Below are 16048 nucleotides of genomic sequence, written 5' to 3' on the forward strand. Positions count from 1 at the left end.
TCTATCCCTTTGACCTAATAATTCTAATTGTTAATCTATTTTAAAAATATAAACCCATCCCTGGCCCCGGTCGGGGTGTGTGTGGGAGGCAACCAATCGATGTGTCTCTCTCACATAGATGTTTCTCTCTCTGCCCCTCCCTCCTTCCTTTCCGCTATCAAAAAGCAATGGAAAAATATTTAAAACAAAACACACACACACACACACACACACACACATATATCAAACACGGAAGATTTTTATACACAAGGATGTTTATTACAAAGTCTTTATAGTAGTGAAAGATTACAAATCTACATTTCCAGTAAGAAGGTTTGTCATTGTTCTGGGAGGACCCAAGACAGACGACCACCAGAGTTTGTGTTTGATTTTGGAGCCTTTATTAGCTGGCCAGCGGCTACAGTTGCGGCGTCTCACCCATGTGAGAGCCGAACTGCAGCCCCGACCCTCAGTTCTTCTCTCACTTTATGCTCAGTAACCACAAAGGCACTGCAGTAAAGGGGTTTCCAATAATTTGTCAGGCTGTCAGCTTTTGTTACAGGAAACAAGGGGGGACCTTTAGCAACACAAAAGGAACGATTTAAACACAATGTCTTACAGTGAGTAATGGGGTTATGATTGGCTGGAGTGTAACTGGTTAGTTCTTTCTGTAATTATTGGGCTAGCTTGTCCATCCTTGTGCTGTACAGTAGGGATCTTGTTCTGCCTTTACTGTTAGTTCCTTAGGTCTATTCTTCTGGCCCTGGTGACCAGAACAGTCATCATCATCTTCACCTCCTCCTCATTGGCACCACCCCTGCCATCTACACCAGAATCTGCACAGCTGCTACACGTGTCATTATAAAGTCCAGAATAGTTTAGCAAGATACTTAACGTTATTCACAAGTACAAGTTTTAAAAGCGGGACACATACACATATAGTATATTCTCATTAAAAAAAAAAAAGCTGGGCATATAAAAAAGACTGTAAAGAAACATACCAAAATGTAATAGTGAATGCTATAGGGTGATGAAAAATGCTTTTCTTCATTACCTCGATTTTCAGTAATGAGGAAATACTTGTTTTATAATGAAAAGGAAATACATTTCACTTTCAAGTGAAAAATGGAGATGTGGAATGTTTAAGTGCATCTCTACCTGAATTTTGGTAATAGACACCTCAAACAAGTTTATAGCCACTTTTTGCTTTAGCCTAGGGCTCTTTTTTTTTTTCTGGTCAAGATTTATTTTACCTTAAATGATAGTTTTTGAGAAAGAAGAAGGGAAAATTGTCAGTGGGCATAGCACTTTTCAGAGAGTGTTCTAGGTGCTATAACCAGATTTGAAGATCTTTCTGATTTCCTCCTGTGATTCTCTCAGGCATCCTCCCAGAGGAAGAAAGTTCCCATCCCTGTCTCTCAAAGCCCCTGGCTGAAGAGAGTGGCGGTGCCACTCTGCAGGAAGCTGCAAGGGTTAAATCCTCAGCCTCTAGACCAAAGCATAGTACATTGACCAGCACAGCAGGTTTAAATATTCTGGTAGTCAGTTTAGAAAAAATTTAAGGCAAACTTTAATCTGATGGGATGGGATTTTTTAAAATAAATATTTTGGAGTTTTCTGATTATAATGATTTAGCTTATTCATTGATTAAATAAAACATTGAGACAGAGTGTGGGATCAGCAGATATGCTGTAAAGACAGTGGCCTATCTTTAAGAAACAATGTTATAATGAAAATGTTCTTTTCTGTTTCAGTGACTTTCTGGCTGATCAAGCTGCATGTTATATTCAGGCCATACAGTGGATTTTGCACTATTACTATCATGGAGTTCAGTCCTGGAGCTGGTGAGGGAATACAGACAGAAATGCTTTGATTTTTTTTTTTATAATGGTTCATTCTACTGTAGTCTCATTTGGGGATTTCTTTTTCTTTTCTTTTTATTTTTGGTGCTAATTTTTAAAAGATGCATACAGCCAAGTTTAGTGAAATACTGGTAATCTCTTCATGCATAAAAATACTTTAAAAAGACCTTTATGTAACAAAGATACACTCAGCCCTGGCAGGCGGCCCATAATAAGAGCTCTTTGTTAATCTAAGGATTTACAATTCCCTATCATTATGACTCAAGACCGACAAAGTCTTTGTAATTATTGGGTCTGAGTGATTTTTATGTGGGGTTGTTCATTATATTTTCCACATTTCGTGTGTTTGAGAAAATGTTTCTATCAGGAGTAATTAGTGAGGAATGGGTTATTTGAATATTAGACTTGGAAGGGTAAAGAAGAAAGGAGAAAGAAATTATTTGCTTTTCTTGGAATTAGTAATAATTTTTTTCATTTCTCTCATGCTTCCTATTCCAGCAAGTACCATCTACATTTCCAAAGCATCTACCCAAATAGAAAAATTATAAACTGAAAAGTGGCGCAGGGAAAAGAAAAGGCTTTTCGGCAATGAGGTGGCTCGTTTTGTTGTTAGAGCCCCTCTGCTAATGCTCTGACATCAAAACAAAATGTGGGCTGTATTTTTTTTTTTTTTAAATATATCTTTATTGATTTCAGAGAGAGGAAAGGAAAGGGGGAGAGAGAGATAGAAACATCAATGATGAGAGAGTCATTGATCAAGCCTGCAACCTGGGCATGTGCCCTGACCGGGAATCGAACCCCGATTGCCTGGGTCCCAGGTGGACGCTCAACCGCTGAGCCACGCCCGGCCGGGCTCGGCTGTATTGTAAAGCCCCACGTAGTGAAACAAACCAAAGCAGGATAATGTGGCTAATTATGATTTCGCTTACTAACATTTAGAAAAACCTTTCCAGTAACTAACCTGATTCTCAGGACCTCTTTGAAGAGTGTTCTAATGACAAAAGTCTTTGATTTGCTGTTTTTTAAGAGAGTATGTTATTCCTATTACTTACCGGCAGTAAGGCCTAGCACTCAAAAACATGTTCTCATATAATCCTCACAACCATTTAAAGTAAGTGTTGTTCTCTGCCTTTTGAGATGAGGCTCAAAGAGGTTAAATAATCTTTCCAAGGCCATACACACCACAAAGAATCAAGTTCAAGCCTACCTAGTTCCAAAGCCAATACATTTTCTATTATTCTACATGCCGTTCTGCTTCCTGTCCTTTTGAAATATGCCATAATTGTGGAATATAAAAATATTTATTTGGGGGATGTCCTTAGTCAAACATTAAGAACATTGAACTTTTAAAAAAATTGTACATGCGAAGCTTTCTAAAACTATTTATACCTGTAGTTAAAGATGGGAAGTTATTAAAAACAAAAGTAGTTGTATGATTGAGAAATAGTTTAATCCTTATCGCAAACATAATAATATATATGCTAATTTAAATATAAAAGTTCTTAGAGCCCACTAGTAAGCCATGTGAGCCCAGATTCACTGCTCTCTTTGTCCTTGTGGCAGAGACCCAGGCCCACAGGAGCCTATTGAGAGTCTTCTGACGACCTCGTTACTTCATTCTAAGATCTATTGATTGGAAGATTCACACTCGACATTTGGGGAACTAAACCACTATGTTCTGTGTATATCCTTCAGTTACATTGTACATTCCAATTTTGGAAATGTGAAGCTGTACTTTAAAAATTAAGTAAATATAACATTTGTCACCATCATATGACCTAAATTTTCCAAGGCTACAGATTTCTTATATTCAAGTGGTAGAAGTATGGCTGATAATTTTTTCTTTAGAATTATTATTATGTGTTATTAAAATATGGAAACATATATACTAAATATTGACCTGTTCCATAGCATTACCAGTTGTTTAAAACTCAGTTTTGTTTTGCAGGTATTACCCTTACCATTATGCGCCTTTCCTGTCTGATATCCGGAACATCAGCACACTCAAAATCCATTTTGAACTAGGAAAACCTTTTAAGCCATTTGAGCAGCTTCTTGCTGTACTTCCAGCTGCTAGCAAAAATTTACTTCCTACATGCTACCAGGTGGGTTTTAGAATTAAATGTTTTTAAGTTCTTTTTAATATTTGGGAGCTCTTCCTCCAAACCTAGAAATATAGAACCAAATTTCTTTAATGGCTAAATATATTTTTGTTTTCAAATATAGTAGTTCTTAAGTTCCTTGAAAAGTAATTCTGATTTAAAGTTAGCTTTGTTTTAAGAATGCAACAAACTCTACAAACCATTCAGAGCATAGCTTTTTCATTTTCAGCACCTCTGCAAATCTTTAGTTTCTGTACTGGTGACAGTAAACTGAGACAGGAAAAATCTGAAGCCATCTACCTTGTCCAAACATTTGCAGATTAATTTCTGTTCTCTTTTACCTTCTTACCTATTGGAATAGGTATGGTTCTTCTGATAAGTCATTTCTGTCAACAGAAGTATTACCTCTTTTTACCTGAGTTTATATTTGAGTTTTAAGCATTTATCACATTGTGGAATGAAAGGCTTTTCCCTGGTTAACATATTTCACATAAAAATGGGGAGATATTTAGGGGTAGGTGAGTCACCAAAATTGTACTTAACCTACCAAGCTGATTCTGAGGGTAAAATTCATTTAGTTTTTCTAGAATGTCAGTCTTTTCTTCTAATTCCATAGTCTGGTCCCAAGAACTTGGGTAGACACACACACATAAGCAACCACCCACCCACCCACCCACTGTGCCTCTTGAACAGTGTCAGGCTCCCCTCTGCATATTTCTGAAACTTACCCTGTCCTCCATGCTGGCTCCTCTTGTCTCCCTTTCTTAAGTTACTTTGATGCTTTTTTCCTACCTTTAGATACATTAAGGATTGATTCTCACTCTGAAGCAATACAGCCATTCATGCTTTACAACCACATCTGTTTTTATTGTTCTGTGCCCATGGCTTACTGGTTATTATATATTTTGAATATTACTCTGAGAAATATGCTGTTTAATTTTCTTGGAAGACATCCTTATACTTTCATTGTCTACCTCTGTTACAAAATCTCTAATAAAAACATGTCTTATTGGACTTTTTATCTTTGCTATTAGTGGCGAATTCTTGGATTTTAGAATTTTTTTCTTTTTAAGTTATCTTACAATAAAAGTGTCTTTTTGGACTTTTTAAAAAATGTTTTTATTGATTTCAGAAAGAGGGAAGGAGAGACAGATAGAAACATTGATCGGCTGTCTCCTGGGGATTGAGCCAGCAGCCCAGGCATGTGCCCTGACTGGGAATCAAACTGGCAGCGCTCAACCAACTGAGCCACACTGGCCAGCCTAACATATTGGATTTTTTATCTTTGCTATTAGTGGTGAAGAGATTTTTGGATTTTCGGATGTTTTTCTTTCTTTTTTTTAATCCTCACTGGAGGATATTTTTTCCTTTGATTCTCCGAGAGAGTGGAAGGGAGGGAGGGAAAGAGAGAGAAAGAGAGACAGACATGGATCTATCGCACATAGATTGTTTGCTTCAACCCAGGTACATGCCCTTGACTGGGAATTGAACCAGCAACCCTTCGGTGCGTGGGCTGATGCTCTACCACTGAACCACACTAGCCAGGGCAAGGATTTTTTCTTTTTAAATTATCTTAGATGACAATTTTTATATTACTTAATAAAATCAATTGATTAGGGCATGAAAATAAATTGTTTAAGGTTAAAAATGAAGGACTGTTAGAAGCCTGTGAAATAAACTGAAGCTTGATTAGGAAAACAGAATTTAGGTGACCTTGTAGAGTGAAAAGACAAGAAAAGATAGAAATGATGAAATTAAAGTTCAGAGTACAGGTAGTTTTGCCACATAACCACTGAAGTGGGAAACTAATGAGTAGCAATGAAGTTAGAAGTGCCATAGGTGAAAATCAAAATTATAGCAAGTATGTTGCAACATATCTAAGATGTAAAAATTTAGTTTTGCTTTGCTTATAAATTTTAAACTGTAACATTTGAGGAAATATTATAAGTATATTAACAAAAAGCTTTATTAATATTCTTATATTTCTATTACACTGTTTTATCTTTCCACAGCATTTGATGACCAGTGAGGACTCACCCATTATAGAATATTATCCACCTGATTTTAAAACTGACCTAAATGGGAAACAACAGGAATGGGAAGCTGTGGTACTAATACCTTTTATTGATGAGGTAAGTGCATAAAAGAGTTAAATATACACATATATTCTTAATCAGAGATTATTTCACCTAAGTTGATGAGCAAGGGGTTTAAATCACCATTTATGTTTTGTTAATGAGATTTAACTACTCTTCTTTATTATGTGCATCAAAACTTCTAGTATACTAATTATAAGAAAGCTGAAATGGCTTTACTAATATTGGACAAATCAGACTGCAGAATAAGGAGTCTTGCCAGCAATCGAGATGGATATTTCATACTGATTAAAAAGTCAAGTTTATCAAGAAGACATAAAAATTCTAAATGTATGTATGCCTAATAACAGAGCTTCAAACATGTGAAGCAAGTGGTCAGAATTGAAAGGAGAGAGAGGCAAATCCACAGTTATAGTTGGAGCTCTCAGCACTTCCCTCTGAAGAATTGAGAAAACAAGGGAGAAAGTCAGTGATGGTAAAGACTTTGCACTCTGACCCTGTTCAGCCTCATGAGTGTTTATAGAACACTATACCCAACACTGCAGAATGCACATTTCTTTTTAAGTGAATAAGGAATGTTCACCAAGATATACTGAGATATAAATTGTGTCTATAAATTTAAAAGGGTTGAAACCATAGAGGTTCTTTGACCTCTATGAATTAAATTAAAAATCAATATAGATATCTGGAATATCTGCAAACATTTTGAAATTAAATAACATACTTCTAAATAACCCATGGATGAAAGAAGAAATTAAAAAGGAAATTCAAAAATATTTTGATCCGAATGGTAATGAAAGTACAACATAATCTGTGTGATAACCTTAAATGAGGATTTAAAGGGAGATTTAGGTTTTAAATGCTTATTATAGTAAATAAGAAAAATATTTTAAATAAATTATTCCTACCAAAAGAAGCTAGAGAAACGAGCAAATTCAACCCAAACTAAGCAGACTGAAGTAATAAAGATAGGAACAGAAAATCCATGGAAAATGAATGAACAATAGAGAAAAATTAATGAGACCAAAAGTTGGTTCTTTTAAAAGATTAATAAAATTGGTAAATCCTAGTTATGGAGATCAAGGGGGTGGGACAGGGAGGTAGACGGAGGGAGGGAGAGAGAAAACACATACATCGATAATATTAGGAATTCAAGAGGGAGACATCCTGTAGATTCTACAGATATCAAAGGACCATTACAGAATATTGTTAACAATTTAATGCCAGCAGATTCAAGTGTAGATGAAATAAATACATCTTTAATGAACATGATTTAAGAAAACTGACAAAAAATATGTAAAAATCTAAATAGTTCTTTATCTTTTAAAGACATTTAATTCATAATTAAAAAACTATCCAACAGAAAATTCTAGGTTCATATATCTTCGCTTGTGAATTCTAGCAAACATTTAAGGAAGAGATAATACCAATTTTATAAAAATTTTCAGAAAATAGAAGAGGGAGAATCACTTCCCAACATATTTTACTAGAGCAGCATAATCCAGATACTTAAACTAGACAAGGAAGGTATTACAAGAAAAGAAAATTACTTACCAATATTCTCTTACAAGTAGGTGCAAAACTGTTAACGAAATAAAGCCAGATGGGCCTCAGTAATATATATGAAGGATAGAAATACAAGGTTGATTTACAGTGCAGTTATCACATTATCGATATTTAATATCCAATTTTAATTGAAATGTTCAACACACTTAGACTAAGAGAAAATTTCCTCAGTCAGATAAAGGGCATCTAAAAAACCCAGCTAACAGCATATTTAATAGTAAAAGACTGAACATTTTCTCTGTAAAGTAAGGATAGAATAAGGTGTTCATTCTAAATGCTTCTCTCTAATATTGTACTACAAGTCGGTGTATTAAGTCAAGGAAAAGAATTAAAGGCATGCAGATTAGAGAGAAAGAAGTAAAATTGTCTTTATTTGCATGTGGCATTTTCATATATGTAGAAAATTCTACAGAATCTTCAAAAATGATACTATAACCAGTAAGTAAATTTAGCTGGGGGTGGGGTGGGGATAGGCTATGTAACATTCAAGAAATAAAAGACTTAACATTGTTAAGATGTAACTTCTTCCAAAATTGATCTTTGGACTCAACATAATCCCAAGGAATATTCCAGCAGATTTTTATGCAGAAATAGTAAATCTGATTCTAAGATTTTTATGAGATTGCAAAAATCTAGAATAACCAGAGCAATCTGTAGAAAGAACAATGTTTGGGACTTTGATTATCTGATTTCATGACTTACCGTGAAGCTGTAGTAATCAGGGCTGTGTGTACTTGCATAGCAGTAGACAAAATAGATCAGTGCAGCACAATAAAGTCTGAAAGTAGAACTATACTTTCCTAATTAATTCCTTTTCAGTTAAGCCACCAGAAATATTCAATGGGTAAAGAAAAAGCTTTTCAACAGTTGGTGCTGGAAAGACCTGTCTGTATATGTAGAAAAAATTAATCACGGTCCGTAGCTCATACCATACAGAAAACTTAATTCAAATACATCATAGTTCTAAATATAAAAACTACAAATGTAAAATTTATTGAAGTAAACTTAGGAGAAAATCTTAGTCAAGACCCAGAATTGGGAAAATAGTTTTATCAAAATAAAAAAAATTGCCTTTTAAAAGATACTGTTAATGAATATGTAAGCCACACACTGGGAGAAAATATTTGCAAAACATATATATGCATAGGACTGGTATCCAGAGTATATAAACAGCTCTTCCAATTCAGTAGTAAGAAGACAGAGAACCCAATTTTTTAAATAGACGATATATTTGAAGGGCCATTTCACAAACCAAGATATACAAATAGCCGGTAAGCACATAAAGTATTTGGCTTCATTAGTCTCCAGAGATCTCTAAAGTAAGACCTTGTTATGCTAACACTGCACTATACTCATTAGAACGGAGAAAAATTAAAATGTTGAAAAACAATACCAAATATTGGCAAGAATGTGGAGGAATTGAAATTCTTACACATTGATGGTGGGAGTTTAAAATAATACTAATAATTTGCATATCTGTCTGGCAGTTTCTTACAAAGTTAAGCATAAAGCTACCCTATAATCCAGCAGTTTCATTCTTACATATTTACCAAGAGGAAGAATGAAAAAAAGAATATTCACAAAAAGTCTTGTACACAGTATTCATAGTAATTAAAAACTGGGAACAACAAACAAATTGTGGAGAATCCAACCTGTAGAATACCACTCGCCAATAAAATAAGAATAGTCTACTGATACATGCAACAGTATGGAAGAGCTCGAAAACAATGTAAGCAAAAGAAGCCAGACACAGAAGAATACAAACTAATCTGGTGAAAGAAAGCAAAACAATGGTTACATCGTGAATGGGGTGGGGCGGGGGGTTAAAAGTGAAAGGGGCACGATGGGTGACGAAAATGTTCTGTATCTTGGCTCACTTGGGTGTGTGCAGTTGTCAAAATTCATCAAACTATAAACATTCAGTCCATGTATTTCACTGAATGTGAATGATACCTCAATAAAATAAGTGATATTAGAGAAGAAAATAGGATATAAGTAAATACCCATACAGTAAAAAATAATTAAGGAAATTCAATTTAGTGTTTATTTCCTGAAAGATTGTTATTAACTTTATTGTATACCTTATAATGTCAGTGGTCTCTTAAAATCAGGAAATTATATACAGTGTTATCTGTTTTCCTCTACAGTCTTTTCTAGATTATGCTGCCTCCTGCCTTTCTACAACTTTTTCTATAAATGCTTTGAAAGTGGCATAGATAATTATTGGACTAAAAGTCTAGGAGGCCACACTGGAATATAGTTCAACAGTTTCTTATAACATAGATATACTGTCCAACTCAGAAATCACCCTCCTGGAATGTAATTTTAAAAATTTATCCTAGAGAAATGAAAATGTATGTCCACAAAAAAACCTGTATATGAGTATGCAGAGCAATTTACTTGTAATAATTCCAAACTGGGAAAAGTTCAAATGTCCTTTAATAACTAAGGATATGAGAGATTAAAGATGACAGCAGACTGAGTGGGAAGCTACACCAACACTCTCCTGGGACCAAACTGGAATTACAACTAAAATATACAAACACCATCCTGAGTAATCAACTGCAACTGAAAACTAGCTAGAGAGCACCCTAATACCCAAGGAGGAAAAGTGGAGACCACGTAGAGACTGGTAGGAAGTGCAGAGTCGGGAGGGCTGGCCGGGCTCCCACAGGCAGCAGCTGAAGGTCCTGAGGGATGTCTCAGCTGTGGGGGTTCCCACTGAGGACTCTGGGGCTTAAACTGCAGGCTGGGCTCCCCAGCCCAGAGCACCAGAACTGAGAAAGGTGCCCACATAACACCTGCTGTGAAAAGCAGCAGGGTTTCTGTCTGCCAGGGAGAGGCCTCTGGAACTGCAGGCCCCCTCTTAAAGAGCCAACATACAAAGTTTTGTGTGCAGCCTCTCACCTTGGGCTCCAGCAGAGGGAGGGCAGAGTGGACTGGAGCTGTGTGAGGAGAACCTAGAGTTTGGGGATCTGGAGATTGAAATCAGAAGGCATCTGTCTGGATTCCTGTGCTGAGTCATCCCCCCATACTGCAGAGGACATCTTTCTCAGGCAGACAGTTTGCTGCTTTTGCCTGGTGGGGGAAGCAGTTGCCCCACCCTGATGGAAAACCTCTCCCCCCTACCCAGTGGAGTTTCTACAGCCTGAGGCTCATTAAGAGAATCAGATTAATCAGCCTGCAGGCAGGGACAGAGCTCAGAGTGCTTTGAGTCTTTACCTGATCTGCTTCTGGACCTAGGCCTTGGAAAAGTAGACTTTGGTGTGCATCTTGGTCCTGTCCAAACGCATCCAGGCCAAGCATAGGAGTCCTCAAGGTGAGAGTTGTTGATAGCTCCAAACAGGGTACCCAAAGCCAGTCACAAACTGCGTCTGACATTGGCCTGTGCCAGAGACCCTCCAAAGAGACTTGAGAGTCCTAGCAGGTCTGTCTAATACATAGAAACAAACCCAAACAGGGAGACAAAGAAGCCCCGAATGAAATAGCAAGAGAAGTCTCCAGAAAAAGAGCTAAATGAATTGGAGATAAGCAATCTATCAGATACAGAGTTCAAATAACGGCAGTTTTACTTCCTCCTTTCCAATTTGGATGCCTTTTATTTCTTCTTCTTGTCTGATCGCTGTGGCTAGGACTTCCAGTACTATGTTGAATAAGAGGAGTGAAAGTGGACACCCCTGTCTTGTTCTTGATCTTAAGGGGAACAGTTGTAGATTTTGCCCATTAAGTATGATGTAAACTGTGGGTTTGTCATATGTGGCCTTTATTACATTGAAGTGTGTTCCCACTTTACTGACACTTTTTTCATAAATGGGTGCTGTATGTTATCAAAAACTTTTTCTGCATCTATTGATAGGATCATGTGGTTTTTATCCTTCAGTTTGTTTATGTGATGCATCATGTTTATTGATTTGCGGATATTTTACCAAACTTGCATCCCTGGAATAAATCCCACTTGATCATGGTGTATGATCCTTTTAATGTATTTCTGGATTCAGTTTTCTAATACTTTGTTGAAGATTTTATCATCTATGTTCATCAGGGATATTGGCCTATAACTTTCTTTCTTAGTAGTGTCTTTATCTGGTATTGGAATTATGGTAATGTTGGCCTCATAAAATGAGCTTGGGAGTCTTCCGTCCTCTTGAATTTTTTGGAATAGTTCGAGAAGGATAGATGTTAGTTCTTCTTTGAATGTTCAGTAAAATTCAGCTGTAAAGCCATCCTGTCCAGAGCTTTTGTTTGCTGGCGGTTTTTTTTTAAATTAATCTCTCGCCACCCACACCCACCTTCCCTCTTATATTCCTCAGTCTGTTCCTTGTTTCTATGTCTCTGGATCTATTTTGTTCGTCACTTTATTTTGTTCATTATATTCCATATATGAGTGAGATCATGTGATACTTGTCTTTCTCTGACTGGCTTATTTCACTTAGCGTAGTACTCTCCAAGTCCCATCATGCTATCTCAAAGGGTAAGGGATTCTTCGCTTTTATAGCTAAATAGTATTCCATGGTGTAAGTGTCCGAGAAGATGCTTGATATGATTCTTTTGCTTGTAGAGATTTGTTTTGTGTCCTAACATGTAGTCTATCTTTGAGAATGTCCCATGTGCACATGCGGAGAATGCATATTCTGCAGTTTTGGGGTAAAATGTTCTGTTAATGTCAGTTAAATCCATCTGATCTAGTGTGTCATTTAAAGTCACTGTCCTTGTTGATTTTTTTGTCTGGAAGATCTAAACAGTAAAGTCAGTGGGGTGTTCAAGTCCCCTTCTATGACTGTATTGCTGTCTATTTCTCCTTTAAAGTCCTCCAGAAGTTTTTTGTTTTCGCCATCCTGTGTGAATTTTTTATACTGAGGTAGACAGCACATATTTGGGTCGTGTTTTCTTTTCCATTCAGCTGCACTGTGTCTTTTGATTGGAGCATTTAATCCATTTATATTTGTATTATTATTGATAGGTACTTATCTATTGCCATTTTATTTCTTTATGCCTATGTTTCTCATTCTCTCTATTTCAACTTCTTATTACAGCAGTCCTTTTAACATTTCCTGCAATGCTGGTTTGGTGGTGATAAACTCCTTTATTTTTTTTTTTGTCTGGAAAGCTCTTTATTTCACCATCTATTTTGAAGGATAGTCTTGCTGGATAGAGTAGTCTTGGTTTCAGATCCTTGTTTTGCATAACCTTGAATACTTCATGCCATTCCCTTCTTGCCTGTAGAGTTTCTGATGAGAAATCAGCTGACAGCCTTATGGGAGCTCCTTTGTAGGTAACAGATTACTTTTCTCTTGTTGCCTTTAATATTCTCTTTGTCTTGAATTTTTGGCATTTTAATTATGATGTGTCTGGCCATGGGCCTCTTTGGGTTCTTGCTTGGCACTCTCTGTGCCTCCTGAACTTATGTGACTTTTTCCTTCTCCAGGTTAGGGAAGTTTTCTTTCATTATTTCTTCAAACAGGTTCTCTAACCCTTGCTTACTTTCTACCTCTTCTAGTACTCCTATGATGGGAATATTGTTATGTTTCATATCGTCCCACAGTTCCCTTTGTTCTCCTGTTTTTTAATTGTTTTTTCTTTTTTGTGTGGCTGCACACGAAACTGCATTGTCCCATTAAGAGGATGCCTGCATTTCCAGCCATCTCTCCTTGGCAGACAAATCCTCGCTTCTTTTCACAACCAGATGTTATGTGGGCACCTTTCTGAGTTCTGGTGCTCTGGGTTGGAAAGCCCAGCTTGGTGTTTAGACCCCAGAGTTCTCAGTGGGAACCCCCCACAGCTGAGCTATCCCTCCACACCTTCAGCTGATGCCTGTGGGAGCCCGGCCAACATTCTCATGCCTCCACACTTCCCAACAGTCTCTACGTGGTCTCCACTTTAGGTTCTTGGTTATGAGGGTGCTTTCCAGCCAGTCTTCAGTTGCAGTTGATTGTTCAGGATTGCTTTTCTGTATTTTATTTGTAATCCAGTTTGGGCCTCAGAATTTCAGTGTAGTTTCCACTCAGTCTGCTCCCATCGTGGAATGTGTGCTGGCATTTTTGTAATTACTGCTTCAGTTTCACTAGCTTTAATCTTTCTATTCAGATTCTCTTATTCTTTCTTGTTTATTCTGGAGGATTGTATGTTTCTAGGAGTTGGTCCATTTCGTCCCCATTTTCCAATTTGTTGGCATATAGTTGTTTTTAATATTTTCCTATAATACTTTGTATTTCTTTGTTGTCAGTTGTTACTTTTCCTGTTTCATATCTGATTTTATTTATTTGAGTCCTCTCTCTTTTTCTTGATGACTTTGGTTAAAGATTTGTCAATCTTCTTTATCTTTTCCAAGAATCAACTCTTGGTTTCATTGATCTTTTTTATTGGTGTTTTAGACCCTATTTTGTTCATTTCTGCTCTGATTTGTATTATTTCCTTTCTTCTCACTTTTGACTTTTTTGTTCTTTTTCCACTTCCTTTAAGTGAAGTTAGATTATTTATTTGAGAGCTTTCATGTTTCTTGAGATAGGCCTGTAATGCTATGAATTCCCCTCTTAGGACTCCTTTCCCTGTGTCCCATAGATTTTGGGTTGTTTTGTTCTCATTTTCATTTGTTTCAAGGAATCTTTCATTTCTTCCTTGATTTCATTAACCCATTCATTCTTTAGTAGTATGCTTTTTAACCTCAATATTTTTGGGTTTTTTGTTGTTTTTCAGTTTTCTTCTTGAGATTGATTTCAAGTTTCATAGCATTATGGTCAGAAAAGATGCTTGATATGATTTCAGTCTTCTTGAAGTTATAGAAACTTGTTTTGTGTCCAACAGGTGGCCTATCCTAGAAAACGTTCCGTCACTTAAAAAAAATGTATAGCTGCTGTTTTGGTATGGAATGCTCTGAAGATATCAATTAAATCCATCTGATCTAGTTTGTCATTTAAAGCCGCTGTCTCCTTGTTGATTTTCTGCCTGGATTATCTATCCATTGATGTCCATGGGGTGTTAAAATCCCTTACTGTAACTCTGGTATTGTCAGTCTCTTCCTTTATGTCCTTCAAGATTTGCTTTCCATATTTAGCTGCTCCTATGTTGGGTGCATAAATGCTTATAAGGGTTATATACTCTTGTCGGATTGCTCTTCTTGAACCATTTTGTAGTGTCCTTCGTTGTATCTTTCTGTAGCCTTGGTTTTAAAGTCTGTTCTGTCACATATAAGTGTTGCTACCCCAACTTTTTTTTCTTTCCTTTCCATTTGCATGAACTCTTTTCCATCTCTTTACTTCTAGTCTCCATGTATTTTTTTTTCTTCTGAGATAGGTCTCTTGAAGACAACATATGCATGGGTCTTATTTTCTTATTCACTCAGCTCTTTTATGTCCTTTGATTGGAGCATTAAAGCCATTTACGTTTAAAGTGATTATTGATAGGTACTTATTTATTGCCATTTTATATTTTAACTCTGTTCCTCTGATTTCTTGTTCTTCCTCCTCCTCTTCTTTCTCCTTTCTCCTTCTTCTTGGTAACAAACTCCTTTAGCTTTTTCTTGTCTGGGAAGCTTTTTATTTCTCCTTCAATTTTAAATAAAACCTTGCTGGGTAAAGTAGCCTTGGTTGTCCTTGCTTTTTATCAGTTTGAATATATTATGCCAATCTCCTCTCGCCTGAAATGTTTTGATTGAGAAATCGGCTGACAGCCTTATGGGAGCTTCCTTGTAGGTAATGTCAGATGATATCTGTGATTGGCCCTGTTTGGAGCTATCAGGGATCCACAGCTTGTGGCTCCCTCTGCTGGGCCTGGGTGCATATAGAAAAAACACAAGCTGTGCACCAAGGTCTGCTTTTACTAGCACCAGGTCCAGGGGCAGGTCAGCAAAAGTCTCAAAGCAGCCAGAGATCTGCCTCTCCCTGCAGGCTGTCAGTCTCTTAAAGAGCCTCTGGCTGTAGTCCTTAGCAGGGAGTAAGCTTCATAGGGTGGGGTGAGAGGGATTCCAATGGATGGAGCTATTGCTTCCTTTCAGGCTGAGGCTGCAGAAGGGCATGCTTTGCCTGAGAAAGATGGCTTGTGCATTATTATTGAATGACTCAGCCCAGGGATCCTGGCAGCTGACCTCAGCTGTCTCACAGAAGCACCAGCCTTAGGCTCTCCTCAAGCAGGTCCAGTTCTCTCTGCCCTTCCTCTGTTGGAGCCCAGGGCGAGTGGCTGTGAATGAAATTGTGCATTGACCCTTTAAGAGGTTGTCTGCGTTTCTAGCCATCTCTTTGGTGGACAGAAACTCTGTTGCTTTTCACTGCTGGGTGTTATGTGGGCACCTTTCCCAGTTCTGGTGCTTCAGGCTGGAGGCCCTGACTTAGGGTTTAGACCCCAGACTTCTCAGGGGATCCCCCTGCAGCTGAGATATCCCTCCAGAACTTCAGTTGCTGCCTGTGGGAGCCCAGCCAGCCCTCTTGTGCCTCTGTACCTCCTACCTCCT

General features: G+C 37.3%; 1 protein-coding gene across 5 annotated transcripts in view; it reads left to right on the top strand.

Moving 5' to 3' along the window:
• Nucleotides 1-16048, top strand: part of XRN1 (5'-3' exoribonuclease 1) — a 126321-nt gene that overhangs the window by 34181 nt on the left and 76092 nt on the right. For all 5 annotated transcript variants that reach the window (XR_013998917.1, XM_081138903.1, XM_081138905.1 and 2 more), the window contains exons 13-15: nucleotides 1734-1823; nucleotides 3790-3946; nucleotides 5956-6075. Coding sequence is in view for 4 of the 5 variants with exons in the window: in XM_081138903.1 (XP_080995029.1) it covers nucleotides 1734-1823; nucleotides 3790-3946; nucleotides 5956-6075 (367 nt within the window). In the remaining variant the exon portion in view is untranslated. The remainder of the gene's footprint in view (nucleotides 1-1733; nucleotides 1824-3789; nucleotides 3947-5955; nucleotides 6076-16048) is intronic.

This window comes from Miniopterus schreibersii, assembly GCF_964146895.1.
Source record: "Miniopterus schreibersii genome assembly, chromosome: 5".
NCBI classification, from domain to species: Eukaryota; Metazoa; Chordata; class Mammalia; order Chiroptera; family Miniopteridae; genus Miniopterus; species Miniopterus schreibersii.